A 22,968-nucleotide genomic window follows, 5' to 3' on the forward strand; every position below is an offset into this window, starting at 1 on the left:
TCAGGTCAATTACAATTTGCCCCTACTTTTTGTTTAACATTGGATTATTGTCTCTTCAACTACTTAATTTGATCAATGCTATGGTAAACTATCTAAACTAATGTTCTAGATGATGTTTTTTTCAATAGTAAATGTCAGTAAAATTACGTTGACTTTTCTAATTAACCTCAAATTCCACTAGAGGGCAGCATTTTACCAAAATTGTAGGTTGATTTTGCTGAAGCGCAGCATATTTATCAAGTAGAAATTAGGTCTCAGAGCTTCGATCTTGTCTTAATAATTTTTCCTTGAACCTCCCAGCTAAGTAAAATCGTTTAACGTTAATGTATACATTTTAAAACTATGACTTCCTGAAGTAAGATGTCATGCTGGCTGTTGTTATGATTTTAAAGCAACTGATAAAATTCTGTTTTTTAAAAAACAAAGTGCAATAAATATTTTCAATGACTAAACCAGAACCAAAAAGAGCTAACCCTGCAAATAAGGGTTAGTGACAAGGAAAAAAAAAACCTTTTTTTAAAAACAAATGTCCCAATATATATATAAACAAAAATCAATTTGGCATCTACGTTGTCTTTCCTGCCATTATTATTTCTATGTCTCAGTTTATAATGATACTTTAGTCCCTCCCCACATACTTTATGGCTGGACAGTATTTATCTGTGCCGGCAGATGGCAGCGCAAAGCCATGAACAGGATGTGTGTCTATGGTTTAGAATCCAAATGAAATTATTGTCATGTATCACAAAAGGACAGAAACCACTGTATTTAGCATAAAGGTTGACGCGATTCCAACGGTTCCCTGAGGAACACAGATGCCATCCAAATGTGCTTCCCATCATTGTGACCCTGACCACCATATAATTACATTTAGGCCCAGTCTGCATGATTTTAAATTTGCATTCACAAATGGTTAACACCTCCTAAACATAGATATTCCACATGTGCTTGTGCTCTTTGTGGCAGTTGAAGGTATAAATTATGAAAACAAATGAAATAATCTCAGAAATTATCTTTAAATAACACATCCCTTTCCACTTGACTGGTTTGGGACCAGTTCATCCCTTTCCACTTGACTGGTTTGGGAGGAAGGAAGGATTCAGACTGTGGTGGGACAGATGTCACACCAGAAGACTGACCTACAGACCATTCATTCAAGATTCAAAATTGATTAATGTTTAATGCAATAAAATTCTTACTTTGTTGTTCATCCTTTGCACCTGATAATATGCATGTCAATAAATAAAGAATAGGGAACTAAATCACAATAAGAATTCAAGTGTTGTGTGCAATACATGAGCAAAGTGAGGTAAAGGTGCAGCAGATAAAGGAGAGTGGTGGAACGTCAATAGATGTTTGGGTGGTGGGGTCTGATAGCCTGTGGGTAGAAGCAGTTAATCTCTCTTTCTTTTCTTTTGCTGTCACACTCCAGAAACAGAAACATGGCAGCAGTGTGAAAACGGGTGTTGTGAGTGTGAATTGTCCTTTATAATGTTGACCCTCCTGATGACCCTTGTTGTTGTGTTAATGTTCTGTCATGATGGAGAGGCTCCTACAGAGATTCACTGGGCAGTTTTTATCACACACTTTCCTGAGCAGCCTGAAGCAGCTGTACTGGCAGCCACACAGTAATAGAGTTGGTGATGACTCTCTCAGTTGTGCATCAGTAGAAGTTGCTAAGGAATTCAATTGACGTGCCAAATTTCCTCAGCCTTCTTAAGAAGTACAGCCTGTGCTGTGACTTCTTCAGGAGCTGCCAGGTGTTGTGAGACCAGGTGAGATCTTCAGCCTATCCCTCTCTGACCCACACATGTTTATTGGGACGTGGTGCAGCTTCCTCCTCTTAGTATCAACTACCACCCTATTGGTCGTCTCCGCATCTGAGGGTAGATTGTTGTCCTTACATCTGGCCAGTAGTCCTGTCACCTTCATCCTCTACATTGGTTCCTCTCCTTTAGCGATCTGTCTGGTATTGCTTGCACATTTCATAATTCTGGTGTTAATCTTACGATCGTGTAAAACAGTTAGAAAACTGAGTAAGGCATGGTGTTCAAAAGCCAAGTCTCTGTGAAGATTAAGGTTGTCAGATAGTCCATGTCATTTCCAGGGAGCATACATTCACCAGAAGCAAGCGAGTAGCCGTGGTCTTGTGGCTCTAGCCTTTAGCCGCATGTAGCCCTTTTGTTTTGTTTTTTTGCCACGATACAGGATGACTTGAAGTTTTAACCTGACCCATTTCCATTGGTTATAGGGTGGTAGAGTTCAGACCAGTTTTTTTTTTCTTCTCTTCCATTAAGCACTCGTAGGTCTTGCTTTGAATTTTGAAGACACTGGTGTGTTGTAACCAGTCTGGTTTTGATGATCTCTGTTTGGACTGTGCCATGTCTATTGTCTAGAAGCTTTGTGGGGGCAGAGAGCGTTCACAAATAACCAGTTGCTGTATCTGGTAAATTCCATGAACCTTGAGCTTCTGTATGTTGCTGCAGCCGTCTTCTCAGTTTGTGTAGGCATCCTCTCACACTTTTTTACATTCCAGACTTGACACTGGCTGGTATTGACCGATCTGGTATGGGCAAAGCCATTTTCAATATGATGGCTATGATGAAAATAAATCCTGACAGCATCCATCTCTGTGCAGGTTGGATCTAGCCTACAGTCAAACCGAGGACCATATCTACATGCATTTTCCTCTAACTCAGATCACATTTTCAAAAATAAAGATAAATAAAATAACAACAAGGATAATAACAGTTACTATAGTAATATGGTATTTGGTGCTATATAAATATATGCAGCCAAGAAATGCACAAAATGTGCATATAGTTTGTCAAGTTAAATGCTAATTCTTGTTAAGTAAGCATTTTTGTTTTTATTTGTCTTTCTACATATGGAGAAATACATGTTTAACTTATTGGTCAACGGTTGCTGAGCCACTTGAGCTTGAGATTAGAGTGTTGGCCTCAAACCTTTTCTACATTGTATTTGAGATTTATTAGCATCAATCAGCCAATGAACGACACAGTCTTTGTGAAGTCAGCCTGTTCTGTTTCCATGGCAGTGGCTGCCTGGTAGAGCCTTTTTTAGTGAAGCTATAAAACCTGACCTCCTTAATCTTCCTCTGTCTTTTCATTATCCTTACCACTGCCTGTTGATTTGTACAGGGGCTCGATGGTTGGATGAAGAAATATACAGGTTTGTTTATATATATATATGGTGATTTTTCATCCATATTTGCAAAGGGATTCATTTGTGAATGTAGTAGGAAATGAATAATTCACATGTCTATTATTTATTTAGTTGTTGAAAGCTATATAATTACAAATTATATTTTATAATTAATTCCAATGCTTTATCACTGAAGGTGGAGAGTCCCATGGCATGGGATTGAGAGTATCAGGCTTGTTATCAAAGAATCCAGGTTCAAATTAGATTTTGCCTGGCTTTAATGTGTTGAGCAAGAACAAATTCCCATTCTTCTAAGGAACTTCTGACATCATTCACTGCTCTCCAGGAATCGGTTGATGGGTTAAGGGCTGAGGACCTACAGTAAATGAATCCCCTGAAGTCATTCAGCAGTTTCCAAAGGTCTCTGTTCTCCCTATTATCCACTGTAGTTACTGTGGTAATCAAAAGTAAAATGAGCTGTTGTTCGATTATTACATCTCACCATTCAGGGTGAATACGTAACACCTTGTTGCTACAGTGACAAGCAAACCTACAGTTTAGGGCATACAGAAAATTATACCGACAAATTACAACGTAATACCTTAGCCTAAGACAATACAAGTGTTTCTATGTGGATTATAAATTGTACCTCTAACAACAGCAAAAGGTCAAAGCAACAGGAACCCATGGTAAAAAACAATGAAGCAAAAATAAAAATATGCTAAGGTCACATAAAATACAGGATGTCCTTTCCCCTGCCTGGCATTTACCTTTGGTCTTGTTAGTTTGAGATAAGTCATAATCAAATACTTTTTAATTAAATAAAGTTGGATATAGTCAAAGGGAAAAAAGAGACTCAAAGATTTAAGACGCTGTTAAAACAATTGTTAATATTAAAAGGCTTATTATTCCTGTAATTCCGTCACTTCTTAAGTGCCAGGCTAAGCATTAAAAATGAACCATTGCCAGTCTCTTACGTTAGAATGTAAATGTTACTGATACAGCTGTGTGTTGTTGGGAATGTTAACATTCAAAACAATTATATATATATATATATATATATATGTGTGTGTGTGTGTGTGTGTGTGTGTGTGTGTGTATATTCAAGTCTCAACAATAAATACATAAAGTGATGAATAATATGACAATAATACAACTAAAATAGTTTTTGTCTTGTTTGTTTTCATTTAAGCAGAGGTTCAGTTAATGCAGTAAAGCCACTGTGGTAAGTGAGGTTTTCTTTGCTGGATTAAACCATTTAGTCTGATAGCTAGGGGTGTACAAAATTAATCAAAGAAGGACAACAAACTGGCATTGGCCCTTCTTTAATGTCAGACAGTAAGAGAATATTCAATTTCACTTTTAAAGGTACAGTTTCACTGTTGTGATCCCACATTCTGCACCAGCTGATGATGAATACCCCTGCAGCGCACATGGGCTTTTCTGCCAAACACAGAGACCACCCTTGGTTTCAATCAGCCCCTCTGACTCCCTGCTCTTCTACCTCCTTCTGCTCCACCAGGGACTGGGGAGGTTTTTCTGCACTTGCCGCGGCAGCTTGCAGTGAGCAGCAACACAAAGACTGAGTGATCCTCTGCATCCACGTCACTCTGACAGAAAACACAACTGACAGCCTTTAGAGGAAACATCTAGACCAAGTGGACAAGTGATATTTAGAGAAAGGACAAACAGGAGTGCCCTGTGGACTTCCAACTCAAAATAGAAAAGGTAATATCGTTTGTAAACCACAAACAACATCAGCAAGAATGGAAGAGGACATGGATGAGGGGCAGACCCAGAAAGGTAAAAACATTGTCTTAAAGGTTGACTTTTTAAAAATACTTTCATTTTGTCTCATTGCTGCTGGTGCAGAGACAAAAGCAGTGTTTGCCTCCCCCCCTCTTTTTGAGTAGGGGAGCAGCTGTTTGCTGTGATTTCCTTTGTCCATTGAGTAGCAGCAGAGCACTCCGGCACTGAGTGCACGTCTGTCTGGATGTGTTGTTTGGGTAAAGTCTGAGGGGTGTGAGTCTCAGAGAGGGATGGGTGGGTTGGACACTCTTTGTTTGTATGATTAGATTTTTATGCATGTCACCATGGCTGTGTGTGTGTGTGAGAGAGAGAGAGAGAAAGAGAGAGAGAGCGAGAGAGAGAGAACCAAAACATCTGTCTTCAATGATTAAACCAACATCTTACAGGTTCTAAACTATATTTAGGAGAAATGTATTTTCCTCCATTTAAGGACAAATTTGTGTTTTACATTTTCTTCTCCTACACCAACACCAACCAACAAAATTATTCTGCATGACTGCATGCACTGTTGGGACACAAGCAACTCAGCTGCATCTTATTGTCTCAGTAAAACATTACTCTGAATACAATGGTGGTTCATTTACCTCTTATATCCCATCGCTCCAACTTGCAGCTCTGTGTGCTGCTCACAGCCACACAGTTGAAATAGTTGCCATGGCAGTGGCCAAGAGAGCTTTTTATCTACTCTTTCTTCACCCACTTCTGCTGATGACATTTCAGCAACACAAGAATAGTCTGAGTCCAGAGTGTGTGAAAGAAAGGCAGGACGCAAAGATTCAAAGACGGAGAGTAAAAGTAGAGAAAAGAGAAGCATAAGGAGCCAGAAAAAGAGACATCTGCTACACGGAGAAATAAGTGCTTCAGCATATGTGGTCTCCACTAGATAAATTATACTGTATACGGCTCTAAGATGATTCTTAAAGGTGCCATTCACATGGTAATGCATATTGTCCCATTGAAAAAGACAATTCCTCTTGGTCGCCATTACTAGGTGTGCATTCAGATGATGTTATTCAGAAAAAAAGCCAACTCCATCTCCTGTGGACACAAACACAAATGCTCATCCAACTGAAAGACGCAGCCATGCAAGCTGTGCATACATCTCTGCATGTCATGTCCATTTACATGGCAGGAGTGCAGGTTTGAATGGTCTAATTACTGCACTGTAGAGTGAAGTCATTGCCTCAAAGAAGGATTATTTTTTAACATATTAGTGAATCAACAAAACCAAAAGTGAAGCAAATACTGCTTGTGTGTAACGCAGCCAGAGTTACTCAGACAGAAAAGCAGCATCAATGCTGCACAGGAGTCACACAGTTTCCTTGGTTTATTTTATTTATTTTTTTGCAGGTGACGTAATTTTTTTGCTACATTATTTGGTTTAGTTAAAAAAAGCTGACGGATGTAGTATAACATTATTTTCTGTCTAAAGTAATATAAATGTTTAATTTATATTAATAATTTGTTACCTCCTCCAGCTAGTGGTTAATTGTGTTACAAACAAAGGCAGCCGTTCAAATGGTGCAAGTGCATTAGTTCAATTAGTGAAGGTTGTTTCTAAAGAGGAGGGTCAGGGTTTGCTACTAGGCTACACTGGTGTAGTTACCAGCAAGTCACCGTTGTTAAATGTGTTATACTAGGTTCTTCCTGGCAGATGTGCCAGCAGCAGGGGAGCAGTAATGTGAAAAGAACGAGAAATGTTTAAATATGTTAAAACAAAAACAAACTACCTACCATTTATATTAAAAAGAGTGGTAAACATTTAAATGTTTAAAACTAAATACATTTAATAGTGAATTTCAATTACTTATTATTATTACATAATAAATGGCCTAAGATGCAAAATATCTTTGGTAAAGCCTGATTTATTTATTTATTTTTTTACTTTTGCAATGTTAGTTAAGAAAATTAAAGGAAGCATGTTTCAGCACAGCTGAGTGTCTTACATTACACACATTGTTGGATTAGTAAACATCTTAGATCACAAATGCTGGAATTGCCCCTCAACATGATCAAATAATAAGATTACGGTACATGAATGTCAATAGTACATTTAAAGCCTTTCAATTATGGCAGTTGTTTAATAAGATCAAAATAGAATATTGCAGGTAATGGAATGACTGATGAAGCATAACACAAGGTAGGATAAATGTCTTGGGACAAGAAAGCAGGAGTCACTTATATGACAGGCATAAAAAGTGACATCTCCCCTTTATACAAGCCAACAGATGACTAATGTGCTTGGTCAGACGAGGCATGATAGACACTACAGATACCCTGTCACAATTATCTTCACGCCACCTGCATTTTGTGGCTCATCTCTTTCAATTTATGTGCCAGAGTAAGAAGCTTCTTCCATCTATGAGTTAGAAGCTGGAACCAACAAATCACAGCAAACTTGGAAAGCCACACCAGGCAAAGTATACTTTTAAATTTATAAGTGTGAAGTCCAAACACTGCTTTCTTGTAGCTATAAAGTTGCTCCACAGGATGTAATGCACTCAAAGGTCAAGAGATTAACACAGTCAAAGCTAATGCCAAGTGTTTGAGAGCAGTGGTCAGAGGATCACTTGTTCATGCTTGCAGTAATACTGTTTGGATTGATGCAACTTTATTTGCAGTAATAAAGATGTCAATTTTGTTTGGGGCTTCTTTAAATAATTTGCATAAACCACAAGGCCATAAACCCCTAATATTATGATAAAATAAATCAAAAATATAGGGGATGAAAAGGGTGAGGGTCTGTTTCCGAAATCACTCACTCATTCCCTACTCAATACTCCCTTTTTGGGGAATTATACATTTATTATACATAGTGCACTGTATAGTGGACCAGTTAAATGAAAAACAGTTACAGACACGCACAGTAAATGATGTCATTACTGTCGCACAATAAAAATGGAGGGACGGATGCTTCTACTCTTTCCACCATGTCGTCACAACTGCAATGCATGGTGGGATATATTGCTTGGGTAGTGTAAATAGGATGTACACTGGATTCTGAGGTGCATTGTGGGATACACTAAGTACCATATATAGTGGACAACTACTACAGTGGGCAATCAGGTTGAAGCTTATTGCAGGTTAGGTTTTCTTTTTAGGTTTTTAATTTTTTTTAATTAATTCACTAAAAAAGTCCCAGACATAATAAACACCATCACCCCACTAGTTCTATATGGCAGTCATTTACACTCCAGTGAAGGTGTGCTTGTCACTGAGTGCACTGAGCTGCCTAATGGCCTTCTGTCTTGTTTTTCTCAAGGTGCAAATCTCTGACCATAAGTCAAACACAGCAGGTGGATACTGCTCACGCATGGTGTTGGCCAAATATAGTCAAGTACAGACACACACACACACACACGCATACGCACACACACAAACTACATATGAACCACACAGGCCACAGCCAACGGTGAGACAGAAATCATTCAGTGGTTGACAAAGCAGGTTTTCACAGTCAGATTGAAGGTGTTTCTGTCCTGTGCATAGGTAGAGCTCTGTTATGTAATGGGATGACAAATACCTTCTGCAAGATACTTGAAACAAACAAAAAGGGATTTGCCATGAGCAGCATTTTTTTCAATATTATGCTTAAAGACCCCTCATGAGTTAAATCTAATTATATGATTTTTACATTATACACCTACAAATACTGCAAAATAATGACCTCTCCTCAAGAAATTTCTTGTCTCTGTCTTTCTCTCCCTCCCTCTATCTTTCTTTCGCTTCATTGTTTGGGATCGAAGCAGAGCAAAAGCTCAGGAAGTTCCACCAATTGTTTAGTTGTTGGGACTAACTGGAAAACTTTTCAGGCTTTTCTGAAAGTTCTCACAGGGATGACTCACCACCACTACTGATCATTTAATGACAAGTGTTCAATATCTGGGGTTGCACTTTCAGGGAATTAACCCGGGTCAAGGGCTGACCCAAAGAATGAGATTATAAGTTGCTGTGGTATATTGCTGCTCTCACTGAATCTTTTTAAATTACAATATTAAAAAACATACAAGTAATTTTGGGAAATGTGACTTACATGATGCATTGAGAATATGCTATTCAGAAGAAATAACCCTGTAGCAGAGAGTGTCACAGTCATTGATATTTGCTGCTTAAATTTAAAGGTCCCGGTCATTTTTCCACGAGGTCTGGTATTTGTACCTCAGTTCCTGGAAAGACACTGATGCACACACACACACACATAAATCCCTGCTCAGCAGTCACACACTCACGTCCAACCTCAGTGAAAAACAGGAGAAAGGAACTCATGTAGTGAGCTTTTAAACCTGGCTTGTAATGTCTCTTCATGCCCTCAGGGGGGTTAACTGTTAGAGTGTCTCTTTCACTATTGTCCCACTGAATTTGTTGACATACAGTACAGTAAGTGGGTCATGGTACTGAAATAACCAGGGCCTATTTGCAGATTTTGTGTTGTGGTTGATATGGTAACCATAGTGGTTGATTAAACATGCTGAGAAGATGATGGGGTTGAGGTGGGAGTTCATGCAGAAGCTGAACGAACCTGCCCTCTTCAGGGCTGGAGGGGCGGGGGAGTGGTAGGAGTTCACATTGAATATAGGAAAGCAATGAGAGCCGTGCAAACACGCCATCCCCCCACTGAGGTCTTCCTCTCCCTTCCCTCGTCTCCATAATAAAAGACGATGACTGCTGCTACGACACCGGGAAACAGGACGTCTTAACTGATACTAAAACTGTCAACACTGTTCAAGGTAAAAACAAAATCTAACATTAGTCTGATGAAATCTGGAAAGGCTTCATCACTTAATCAACTCACTGCACAACAATGTATTAAATATTAAATAAACAATCCATTGCATCTTCCTCTGCATTTAATTAACACCTTATTTAATTGGAAAATATGCATCTCAAATGTAAAACCATTGAAGGGTAATCTAGACAGAATGGCCTCGGTGAATTCAGACATAGGTGAGACAGATCGAGGATAAGGTTTGATAGGTTAGAAAAAAACTGGCAGAACTGTAAATATGACTATAACAGTGAGTTATTAATTAGTGTCTCAACTAGACTGTGGGTCTGTGACTAATTAGGTCCAAATATTTGCCAATGTTAGCAATGAGGCCTCTCTGAAGGAGGCAGTTTACCTCTAAGCATTTTTTCTTGAGAACCTCAAAAGCTGAGTGGGTCAGTTAGGGTGTGTGTGTGTGTGTGTGTGTACGTGCATGTCTGAGTGTATCCCTTTCGCCTGTACGCCTGGCAGATGGAGGAAAAGTAGGAGGCAGGAGGAGCCTTTGGTGGGAGGTCACGCTTTCTCTTTGTATTAGAAAGAGATGCCTTCTGTTGATTGGATCATAATGTTTGGGGTCATAGAGGATTTCCTTTTTTTAAGGCAGGCTATTTAAATATTTAAAACCCAGTGTCGCCTAAAAATCTGGCGTCTTCAAAGTGCAATTGTTAGTTTTCAAATATTAATGTTTGAGAATTAATTTCATCAATCAAGTTGAAATGTGTTTGCAAGTATTCTGCAGATTCGTCACTTCTCAATAATGTTGGTGGGTAAATGCAAATATTCTAAATTCTGATAGCAGTGTTTTATTTCCAAGCATAAATGTTTGGACATTGAAAGAATCCTAGATAAACATGAATAATTATAAATAATTAGTAAGGATTCTTTGAAGTTTTTGTGTGGAGAACTTTAAATAAATAAATTAAATAAATTGAAATAAATTGTCCGAATTAACTTAGAAAACTCTAGAACACTAGAAAACTCCACCTTTCCTTAAACTTCTACAGAAAATACTGGGGCTCAGGGACGGTTCTGGCTAATATAGACCACTGTAAATGTTCGTGGATTTTGGTGGGGTGTAGGAAACATTTTCCTCAACTACAATGGTTTATTAAAATATTAATTATTTAATGTAGTGGGTTTCTATTACTTGACCGGATCACATAAAATCAGTAATGCCTGAGTCTGTCCTTCATTGCTCCCACTGGTCCATTCAACACAGCTTTGCCAAAGTCAATTACGCCATGGCTGACATGTCAGTGCAGGTACTGAGTGTAAAGTTGCAATACATCGGTGTGATTGATCAATAAAAGTGCAAAATGGAGCTGATGATCTTTAGTTTTCATTGCAGGTAATGTTGGTCAAAGTAGAGTGCATTAATAATAAATGTCTGAGGCTTTTGCTCTGCTGCTTTGTGCCTCTTCTAAATTATGGATCAAGCATATATTCACTCACTGAGTTGGTTCTGGCCACAGCTTGCAATTTTTTTTCCAGGTTGTAATTTACCCATTTACCAAATCAATCATAAAGTGAGAGGATTAAATGTGTTAGACTTTAATAACCAAATATACTTTGAACCAAATGTATTATGCTCTAATGTTTATCCTCTATGAGCAGTTATGCTGAACAGAAATAAATTAAAAACATGTCTACAATTTCTTTCCACACATGTTCATGATACAGATGTAGCAGCACATCCTAAATAAAGGCATTACATTATATATGAACAACTTACCGTCATAAAGCTAAACAACCAAATTCATGCCAGGTATATATATATATTTTTTTTACTCCACTACATTATGGTCACTATTCAGAATCAATTAGACATAGTTAATTGTCAATTTAACTATAACTCAGTAGCATATTTGAATAAATTGTGACTTTGTTGGCAAGATTAATTTACTACTAAGCCTACAATGTGGAAATTAATTAACTTTAGAAAAAAAATAACTACAGTGGGGCTTCAAGATACGAGCTATCTGAAATACGAGTTTTCCATGTTACAACTAAGCAACTTTTGCAAGATTTTTGCTCATCCAAGCTCCACTGTTTCAAACGACACTGTCAGAATATTATGAGCATAAAGTGGACTGCCCTTTGTTGTCACTCTCATCTCATCACTTAACACCCTCATGTCAATAAATCCTGTCAGTGCCTGCTTCCTAAAACAATAAGGTAGGTGAGGATAATGAGGAAAAAGGCAGTGACATAATCCCTTTCTGTGTTGGCAGCCTTTCAGGCTTAAAATAGGACTGGGCTAAAACAGAAGAAGGTGTGTATGTGTGGGCACATAAAAAGGTTGCTAAAAGGTGCAAGCAGCACAAAAAGGTTTGAGAGAAATGAGACAACAAACTGAAAAGATTATTCTGAGCTAGTTTTAAATGGATGGATAGATGGATAGATGGATAGATGGATAGATGGATAGATAGATTTAAATAAAGTAATAAGTAACAAAATAATAATAGATTAAAAATGATTTTTTGTTCACATTTATTTTTATTCTAACTGTTCATAATCATTCCCCATGCTTCAACTGTTACTGTTGGTCATGATGTAATTCCCTAAAATAAAGAGTGAATATCTATTCATACTTTATCAGATTTAATTTTCATTTCTTATCATTCAGTGCCAAACAAGAACACACACAAAATAAATTCACAAATACGTTTCGGTCAGTGGGTCACCACCCGTCACCACCTATTGTACTGTGGCGTACAATCTATGGCTGAAATGAACTGTGAAAGCAGGGCAGAAAGTTCAACAGTAAATCACATCAACATGAATGCAGAACATTTCCACTAGTCTGCACTATCGCAGGAACTGCAGTGAGGTTTCACAGAGCCCAGCAGTCAGCACAGCTGCTTAGTATTCTACTCAGGCTTAGATGAGACTCAATAGCAAAGAGATCAGGGAGAATGAGGAGGGGGAGGAAGAGGTGTAGGTAATGCAGGAGGAGGAGGAGGGGGGGGGGGGTTATTTACTCTGTCTCCTGCTATGTAACACGGGCAAAGACAAGGAGATAAATGATAAAGAGATGATGCTGCTGCTGCAAACAGCCTGAAGGAATGATCCTGGATATTGTTTTTTCCCCCCAACACGCCTATCACTGACAATAAAACCTCTGTCTAATCTTGTTTTAAAAACATGACGATGTGTCTGCGATGCTAACGATCAGAAAGGCATGTTTTTGTTTACATTTTTTGCGAACCTTGCACCTGAGCATCAATTCAGACGGTTGTGTCCATTTTGTTGCATGTGCTCGAATAATTGCAGTGCCCTGTTCAGACATGACAAAGTTGGTGGTTGCTAACAAGAGACATATACTTTTTCTGCTGCTTCCACTGTGATAAATTAATGGCTCAGACTAATTATATGAGTATTTGTATACTAATCAATGTAATGTTTATCATTCCAATCTCTCTCTCTGTGTGTAGGATGCCTTGAATGCTGTATCAAATGCCTTGGTGGAATCCCATACCCTTCCCTTATAGCCACAATCCTGCTGTATGCAGGCGTGGCTCTGTTTTGTGGATGTGGACACGAGGCTTTGTCCGGCACTGTGAACATTCTCCAGAATTACTTTGACGTGATGCGGAGCCCTGTGGATGCGCTGGATGTGTTTACAATGTGAGTAGACACAGTACTGATCAAAAGTAAAAAAAAAAAAAAAAAGTCTAGTCCAGACACACCAAATTTGATATTTGTAAAGTATCTTGAAGCGACCCTTCAGGCAGAGCCATTTTTAAAGTTCTATAGGAAACGTTCTACATTTTTTGACCCATACTTGCTAGACTGTGAGTAATAATTCCGGAGATAGGTGCTGTAATAGTCTGATTGGGGGGCTGACTTGCATCATCTTTTTCTTTATATGCACTCTAGGATCGATATCATTAAATACGTGATCTACGGCATTGCTTCTGCTTTCTTCGTCTATGGCATCCTGCTGATGGTGGAGGGCTTCTTCACCAGTGGAGCAATTAAAGACCTGTATGGAGACTTCAAGATCACCACTTGTGGACGCTGCGTTAGTGCTTGGGTATGATTTAATTTAAGCACTTCATATCTAGCTTAGATTTATGGTAATTACCTTACACCCAAACATTTACTGACACCATGTATAATAATATGGGAAGTTTAAAGAATGGAATAAAAAGCAAACATGACGTAACCACACATTTAAATGGGCCTGCATCCATACAGTTTTAATCTTTCCTATGTCATCTAGAATGCATTCTTTTTCATGCCTACACTGGCAACATTTTAATTAAAATGATCCATCACCAATAATACAATACAAAATCCCATACGGTGCAGATCACAGAGCTGAAGCTGGGATCTTAATAAGATTATTGTGGGAATAATTGCTCTGCCAATTGGAAGCTCCACATGGAGGCTAAATGGATCAGCCATGTCGGGGTATTCCTGATAAATGTTTTCATTTCGTTAGGCCAATGGACATATCTAAATTAGAATAGGAATAGGAGAATGAAGCAGACTGTTGTCTGGAAACACCTGGTCTCTTATAGACATTCTAAAACAAAACACCAAAGCTACTGTATAATATGGAAGAAATAAAACAAAAATGTCACAATTTTTCAATTATTTCAATTTTTAGTTCATCATGCTGACGTACATCTTCATGCTGGCTTGGCTTGGAGTGACAGCATTCACTTCTGTCCCTGTCTTTATCTACTTTAACATCTGGAACATCTGCCAAAATGCTACCACAATGGAGGACGCCACACTCTGCCTGGACCCACGCCAGTACGGTAGGTTTGGATGATTCCTCTGCCATTCATCCAACCAAAAGGCTGAACATGAGAAAAATCAACCAAGCCTTATAAATATGGACGTTGGTAGGTATACAAATTGGTATGAAATTAGTAAAAAGAATCAGTGAACCAGTAAACCACAGCATCTCATGAAGATTGTTCATTAAACTCTAGTTAATCAGTAGCCTAACGAGGGTTGTATTATTGCAATTAGTGCAACCTTTTCAATTACACTAACAATCAGCCATTAATACTGACTCTATGTCAACAACGATTATGTGCTGCCTTCATGCATTTACAGGACCATGTGACCACTGTGTGACTACACACAGTAAAATTCAAAATATTGTAGGTTCATCCAGACGCTACAAATCTCTTGACAATGACTGCACATTATCGGTGCCTCTATTGAGTCTGTTTATTTTGTACCTCCAGCTTTGTATTTATAAATGTTTTATGTTTGACCTCACATTTTCAGGCATCGTACCTCTGGCTGAGGAGAAAACAGTGTGTGCTCAGTCTGAGAAATTCTATAAAATGTGTAAATCGGATGAGGTAAGATAAACTAATATATATAAAACTATATATATATATGTATATATATATATATGTATATATATATATATGTATATATATATATATGTATATATATATATATGTATATATATATATATGTATATATATATATATGTATATATATATATATATATGTATATATATATATATACATATATATATATATATATGTATATATATATATATATGTATATATATATATATATACATATATATATATATACATATATATATATATACATATATATATATATACATATATATATATACTATGCAAAAATGCCTTTTATTTCAGCAAATCTATACTATATCATATACATATTACATGGCCAAAATTATTATAAATGTGAAAAATATGGCTAATTCTCAAATCAAAGATCAGCTAAATACAGTAAAAACAGCTATTAATTAGCCTAGTAAATTAGCCGTAACAAGTAAGAAAAGACCAAATATATATATATTTTAAAACTTAAATTAAAAGAACAAGTCCAACAGGTGTTTCCTAAAGTGAACTTTACACTGACTGAAGCTACTGTAGTGATAATTCTAAATATTGACTGTATCTATAAGTCTGTAGTGCCAATGATGACAAAATTAAGAACTTTGTTTAGCAGATTTATATGATAATAGCTCATGTTAATGTGTTATAAATTTAAAGACTGAAAAATGCCTAACTTAAGTCTTGATTTATAGAGATGCCCTCATGACAAGTTTTGTGTGTGAATCGTTTATTTCACAGTTGGACATGACATTCCACCTGTTCATATGTGCCCTGGCTGGAGCTGGAGCTGCTGTCATTGCTATGGTGAGGCTTCACCAACTGCTGCACCTTTCTCACCTCCTGGGATGTGACAAAATCTCATTTAACTTGAACACAAGGGGTGGGGGTTAATTGTTATCGATCTATGGGACTGTTCCCAAGAAACTATTCCAAAATTTTTCCTGTCAGCGTTTTTTCTCTGCACAAGAAGAAATGACCCTATACTGAATTTAAATAGGAGGAATCAGCAGGAGGAGACTGCAGCTGGGTAAACAGATGTGTTTTGTTGTACCCCGGGTTAAATATTTGACTGTGAGAAAATAGCTTCAGATAGGATGGAAGGCATTTTGGTGCAGTGAAAGAGACAGGGTTTGCCTCTCTACTGCCCTCCCTCTTCCCCTCCCTTTTTTCAGAGGCGCCAGACATGTCAATGTGTTGTCATGGAAACAGGGAGAAGAAAGACTTGAAAATCGTAGCAAACATCTCTCAGTCATTGGTGACCAAGAGCATTTCTCAGAGAAAGAGACAGTGTTTCCAAGTGGGAGATGATGGCACAACAGTTTCTTATAATAATGTAGACAAAAAACAAAACAAAACAACATACAGTGACATATTCTATCATATTCAACATTGAGCAGCTCCTAAAAAGATTACAACAATTCTCACATTTTCCTACAGGCAAATATATTATTGCTTAGTATTTATTCAAGGTGATACACATGTGTTTTACTTTTAAAAAATGGTTTATTAAAAAGGTCAAACTAAATTCACTTTTCTATAATCTAAGCCTTCTAAACACATCCCACAATAATCAAAGCTGCCTTACTAAAATGTCTGAATGGACATGTAGGAACATGCTACCCCCTACTGGACAACTAGAGGTAGCGGCCTTATTATCATTGAAATTCATGTGCTGTAATTCAAAATCAATGTATGAACACATAGTCAGAGAAATATTTTGTGAACAAAGATAGACAAAAAATTCAGAAGGCACTGTTGAATCTGGAATGAAGCAGATATGCGTTTTTTTTTCTTTCCACACATCATAAATGTCTGACTTGATGTTCCTCACAGATTCACTATCTCATGGTGCTGTCAGCCAACTGGGCCTATGTGAAGGATGCCTGCCGGATGCAAAAGTATGAAGACATCAAGTCCAAGGAGGAGCAGGAGCTCCACGACATCCACTCCACTCGTTCTAAGGAGCGTCTCAACGCCTACACATAAAGAGCAGTGTGAGGCCTGGGCTCTGCAGCTCCAGCCCAACTCCCTCTCCCTCTCTCTGTCTCTCTGTCTCTCTCTCTCTCCCTCTCCCTCTCTCTCTCCCTCTCTCTACTATCATGGTGCCCGGGAGCCCTCATTGTCACAGAAGTTACTGGTGCGTCATATGACAACAATGTGGTCTGGGAAGGAGACGTCAACTTAATCCTCCCCAGTCACAAACAGCATTTCAAATCACTACAGCCCCTTTACCTCTCACAGTCATTGTTACAGTTGAAATGTTATTAATATTATTACTAAACAAGACTTGTTAAGCACTGCATAGTAGTTTTTGTGTAGTTTGTAGAATCAGACAGCAGTAGAAGTATTTTTTCTCCTTTTCTATTTTTATTTTCTGCATATGTTTTGACTTTCTTTGCATTTTTTTTCCAATGCTAGTGTCAATTTTCTTTTGTGCATTATTTATTTTTAAAACATTTCCAAGGGGTCAATAGGGGCTTTAATAAGGTTTTCAAGCACATTCCTCATGTCTGGTGTGTGTGTGTGTTTGTGTGTGTGTATGTGTGTGAGGTAATGTGGAGATTTCTTCCTTAAGAACTATGTACAGTACATAAAAAAAATTAAAATCTCACAAAACAAACGAACAACTACAAGCGTATTGAATTTACATATAATCATAAAAACATATTTTGATTGGAAACTTAATATTGTTTTTCAAAAATGTATTTATTTTTTTGTAAATTGTGAAATAATGTTTGCCAAAATATTTTGGTTCTATTTTCTTTTCCGAATGAACCAGAACTTTCTTTTGTTAAATTTGATGAAGGCTCTGTTTTTGTGTAATTGAGTGTGACTGGAGACTGATGGAATAAAATGAAAAATAAAATGAAATACCATTAAGGGGGAAAAGAATAGTGCTTAATATCACACTATTTCTGTTTACTCTGGTAAATAAAATACACTACTGTAGTGTAAATAACGTATTTGTTATAACAGCTACTCCAGGGATAAAAATCTGTTTCAATTTTTTTCATTTCAATTTTTTCATTTCACCCCAGACAGTAGCAAATCGATACAAACACCAAATCATTTTAGGATATTAAATAATTGCTTGATGTGCCAAGCCTGTTAAACAGGGAAACAATGGCTTTATCAAAGATCAAATATGGGATTTTTCAGTTTAACTTATTTCTTATATCCGTTTTATGATATCCTTACCATTTAATGTGTTAGGGCTGGCAATAATTACTTTGTCTTTCATATCATAAGACAGACAAAAAAGCACATGGGAACACAACCACTTTTTAAATTTCTTAAAATATAAACTTTATAAATACTAACACTACTGTCCTGTCAGAACTCTTTACTGTAAATACTGATATATCATTATGTAACTGCAGTATAGGTTAGGCACTGGCATTCACGGACAGGTTAGAGGAAGAGAAGAAAAGAAGAAGTGAGTGAGTGGTACTGTGCAAAAAGCCAAACAGACTTTAGATGTGTTACTCTAGAGGCGTTGTGTTGATCATTCTTCAAGAGAAAGAAAAAAAAAGTGGAAAAACTTCTTCTTCTCCCCAGTCATCCTCTTGCAAGTGTTTATTAATTTTATAAAAAGTTTGTCTTACAGTGATTTTGATTTTGACGGTATTTCTTGCCTGTACATCTTGTTCCCATTTTACTAATTGAGGAAAAACAGACGTGTTGGTCGTTTGGTCTGGCAAAGTTGAATTCCAGAAGCTAAAAGCTTCCATGCACTTATTTGACAATTTCTGTGCTTGCTCTATCACTCTCTCTCTCTCTCTCTCTCTCACTGTAAATGTTTTGGACATTGGTGTTCAACTAAAAGTTGGATTACTGTAATGTTAGTAAAGACTGTGAACTTAGATGTTTTTTCGTGGCATGGACATGCATTAATAGTCTTATTGACTTATGATAATATGACTTTAATTTCTGTTTTTTCTTTTGTTAGACATTTACGACTGTCTTGCTGGATCAACCTTTGTTCATATGTGCAGCACTGAATCTTTCCAAGCTTTTTGCTCCTAATAATAGAGACTGTAGTCTTTGGGTTATGTCTATTTAGTATGTAATGAGCTCTCAACCATGTTGTGATACTAACACCGACATTACTGACCTTATGACATGATTTAAGAAAAACGCGCTAAGCTTCTTCCTCGTTCTAGTCTTTTGTACTTTCACTACCGAGTTGCTTAGTAGCAGACTCCAAATGAAATGTTTTTGTACAGTCATGTGCCAACAGCTCACAGTGGCTTTTTTGACCTGTATGAATTAAATCTGCTTGCATAAATAAACTCACCTGTGTACTTGTTGATGAATTGTTTAAGTTCCTGTGTCAGTTTTATTCAAATCAGTCTGCTCTGTCCCACGAATGACATAATAACAAATACAGTTGTAGTAAAGGGAAGTGTGTTTAAATGATTGCATCAATCTTTTTAAACAAGAGTGCTTAGAATTAGGGCAAAGGATTGGAGAAGACAGGGGGGCTTGATACGTGTCTGTTGATCAGCGGCAAAAGTAAAAGGCAACAGAAAGAATCGAAAAGAACAGATGATGGACTGTCTGAAAAAGTAAACTATAACTAAGAAAAAAGGGGACAAAGCAGGAGGTACTCAGCCACGTCAGCTCTTGTCCTATGCTGTCCTATACTCAGCCAAGTTGCTGAAAATATAAAATAAATGCACTAGCAGATGTATCGTCTGTGTGCAGGGTGGGTTTGGTTTGGCCCCTTTACCAGGCCAGTGGTTTATCAGGCAGGTAATAAATCACAGCTGAGATTACACCTTGCACCTTGGTGCCAGACAGAACCAGACAGAACATTCAGTACATATGGACTGTGGAAATGTATACAACTATATTAGACTACAAAAACACACACCTTTGCTCTTAATAATAATGGCTCTTATTTAATAAGGGTTATATTGGCTATATATATATAAGTCTAACTCTTGGTGGACATTAAAAAATAAGTATAATACAAATGTAAGGGTTTGTAAGTCAATTAATTATTAAAAGCTAGGCCTGATCATGTGAGGGGACAACCCATTCAGAACAAGCTGATTAACTTCATGTCTAAACCACCGGTTCTTTTCTTCTTGCACTGATAGTTGTGTGATCCTTTCAAACCTAGGAAATCCTCTACTAATCCCGTACTCCACCCCCACAACTCTGATAGGTCACCTGTGCTGTAATTAGATCCTTAGCCTGCTCACTGTTGCCTGCTCTACAGACTGTATTTTGTTTGTATGGCATTGATTTTACTAAAGTTCTTTAAAGGATCTGGATGTCTTTTTCCCTCAACTCTTCTCAATGTGAGACTTCTAGATGCTTTTGGTGAAACCATGCGTCGTTTTCTCTATATGCATGTGTTCCTAAGCTGGCTCAGTATGGTTCGACCCTTCTGTCCGTCCCAGTGCACTTGTGTCTTCCATGGACGCACTGATGGAGCAGGAACCAGGTAAAAAACAACTCAAAATTGACTCTAACTATATAACAACAATATATTTGTTAACACGGTTTCACCAATGGTTACATAAGCTTACAATATGTGACACATGTATTAACTTGTCAGCTAGCTAACACTAGATGCGGTTCTTTTTAAAGCTTTGCTTGGTTTTTCTCCTCCATATCTTTCAACCATCATCTCTAAGAATTGCTTCAAAACCTATTCTAATTGATTTTAAAAGTATTCTTGAGGTCTTTTGACAATTTTGACACAGATGTATAGCTGGTCAGATACACCAAGTTGGTCTCAGTTCCAATAGTATGTGTATAAAAAACAAATAACCAAACACCATCTAACGATAAGTACATAATCGTCACAACAAATTACTCAAAATACAATCAACATTCTAAATAATGCCAAGATGCAAGTAGACAAAAAAGAACAGAGATGCAAATGGTTAGCAGAGTTCAACAAAAAGTTCACGTAAAATACCACTCATTAATTTGTAAGTTAAGCCTTTCTTGCAAAACAATAATTAAATCAATGTGTCACTGTGTAATTGCACTTGTGTGTTTTCCGTCCCCAGATCTGTCCTCTGCAATGACCCAGACATGTCTGACATCCCTGTCAACGTTCCAGTGGACACAACAAAACTTCGATTAGAAAAAACTGCCATCCGCAAAATACCCACAGAAGCCTTTTACTATCTAGTGGAGCTACGTTATCTGTGGATAACATACAACTCAATCACTTCCGTGGATACTGGAAGTTTCTACAACCTCAAAGTGCTTCATGAGCTCAGGCTGGATGGAAATATGATATCACTGTTTCCTTGGGAATCTCTAAAGGAAATGCCCAGGTTGAAGACACTGGACCTACACAACAACAGACTCACTAATGTTCCCACTGAGGCAATTCCATACCTGCTCAACATCACCTACCTGGATTTGTCCAGCAACAAATTATCAACACTGCCGTCAGACCTCATGGACATCTGGCCTCCTTTTAATGGAGAACCAATCTTGGCCAACTCCTCAAAAAAAATAGTGCTGGGTAAGATAAATTCAACGAAAATCATTTTGTTATAAGATATAAAAGCCAGGACAATATTTTTTTGTAACATTCACATTCGTCACCTAATTAAATGCATGTGTAATGAATGTGCATTTAATGAATATATGTACCACTGGTTAATTAGAAAGGGGCCAACAAGCTAATCTCTGCATCAACTGATAGCGCGGTTTGTAGGTATAGCTATAGGAGGGCAGGAGCACATACACAGATATTTTGTAAAAAAAAAAAAAAAAAACTCTTCAAGTTCTTGGTAAGTGAAAGCATGTTAAAAGTCATAGTATAAACAAGGCATCCTATATAAATAATCCAATTTTAAACATTGCCCTTATCAATTTATGATAGTTACAACCCTGTAGTTGTGTAAATGTAAAGATTGCTTATTATTGTTTGTGACCCAGTAATGTTCACGCTAACAAAGACTGGCAGAAAGAGTGCAGCCTTAGACTGGAGGTGGACCACAGGCAGCTTAGGTGCTTTGCCCTAAGACAAACTAATCTGATTAAAGGGCTTTTGTATGAAGTGGTGCGTACTTATTGCCTACTGCACCTGTGCAGTGTGTATTTACAGAATGTTGGAAATGAGTTCACGCAAGGGAGAAACGAAAACTCACACTCTTTAGATTGCACTGTCACGCTGAGTCAGATATTTTCAGCAGAGCTAATAAAGTTGAAGTAAACTTACATGTGTTCTTCATATAAACACAAATATACAGCATAGAGTTGTTCAATTTTGTCTAAATTATGTAGGACTGACTATTACGTGAAAGAAAGGCATTGGTTAGTGTTGGTTTGACAGGCTAAAAACATTCTTTAAGGAAGAAATTTCCATTTTTTTAATGCAGCGCCCTCCTTTTGGAGTATGGGACTGTGGTCAAGCCCCCCAAGTCATCTCATTCTCAACCTTTTCTCAAAACTCTGCTGAAAATACTGTAATTCATACAAAACTGCTATTCCTTTTTTAACAAAGAAATACATAAAACTAACAAGTCCAAATTACCTTCTAGGACAAAAGAAAATATTTTACATCCTTTAAAAAGGATCTGGTCCACATTTTGGGAACCACTTCGTATGGGAAATTACTATCTGCATGCTCAACAACCTGATGAGATGCCTATTTAAGATATTTTAGCATGTCATGTCTTCTCATTTGCAGGCCTTCAAGATAATCCCTGGTTCTGTGACTGTAAATTATCGAAGCTGATTGAAATTTCCAAAATGGCAAACACACCGGTGGTTTTCATGGACCTGTTCCTGACATGCAGTGGACCAGAGAATCTCGCCGGTGTACTTTTTCAGCGTGCCGAACTGGACAACTGTGTGAAGCCATCAGTGATGACTTCTGCGACAAAGATCACTTCAGCTTT

General features: G+C 37.5%; 2 protein-coding genes across 2 annotated transcripts in view; both read left to right on the plus strand.

Annotated features, from left to right (window-relative positions):
* The first annotated feature begins 4,576 nt into the window (after positions 1 to 4,576).
* On the plus strand, positions 4,577 to 19,407 carry gpm6aa (glycoprotein M6Aa). Its single transcript, XM_008326574.3, has 7 exons — positions 4,577 to 4,968; positions 13,174 to 13,366; positions 13,619 to 13,775; positions 14,355 to 14,508; positions 14,990 to 15,066; positions 15,827 to 15,892; positions 16,922 to 19,407. The coding sequence occupies exons 1-7, from the start codon at positions 4,932 to 4,934 to the stop codon at positions 17,072 to 17,074; spliced, it is 837 nt and encodes a 278-aa protein (XP_008324796.1). The 5' UTR covers positions 4,577 to 4,931; the 3' UTR covers positions 17,075 to 19,407.
* Positions 19,408 to 20,043: 636 nt separating this feature from the next.
* The window catches only part of lrit3a (info leucine-rich repeat, immunoglobulin-like and transmembrane domains 3a), a 4,242-nt gene continuing 1,317 nt past the window's right edge, over positions 20,044 to 22,968 (plus strand). The window contains exons 1-3 of the mRNA XM_025062995.1: positions 20,044 to 20,543; positions 21,118 to 21,584; positions 22,758 to 22,968. The exon at positions 22,758 to 22,968 is cut by the window's right edge and continues 92 nt beyond it. Of these exons, the coding sequence (XP_024918763.1) occupies positions 20,332 to 20,543; positions 21,118 to 21,584; positions 22,758 to 22,968 (890 nt within the window). The 5' untranslated portion in view covers positions 20,044 to 20,331. The remainder of the gene's footprint in view (positions 20,544 to 21,117; positions 21,585 to 22,757) is intronic.

The sequence above is a fragment of the Cynoglossus semilaevis genome, chromosome 15, assembly GCF_000523025.1.
Source record: "Cynoglossus semilaevis isolate Cse_v1.0 chromosome 15, Cse_v1.0, whole genome shotgun sequence".
NCBI classification, from domain to species: domain Eukaryota; kingdom Metazoa; phylum Chordata; class Actinopteri; order Pleuronectiformes; family Cynoglossidae; genus Cynoglossus; species Cynoglossus semilaevis.

What these genes read in the sequence shown, in the direction of transcription:
- gpm6aa (XM_008326574.3), top strand. Translation starts at nt 4,932, where the DNA reads ATGGAAGAGGACATGGATGAGGGGCAGACCCAGAAAG. An exon ending in TGAGGGGCAGACCCAGAAAG is followed by an intron (nt 4,969 to 13,173) that starts GTAAAAACATTG and finishes CTCTGTGTGTAG; the next exon opens with GATGCCTTGAATGCTGTATC. An exon ending in AAATGTGTAAATCGGATGAG is followed by an intron (nt 15,067 to 15,826) that starts GTAAGATAAACT and finishes TTTATTTCACAG; the next exon opens with TTGGACATGACATTCCACCT.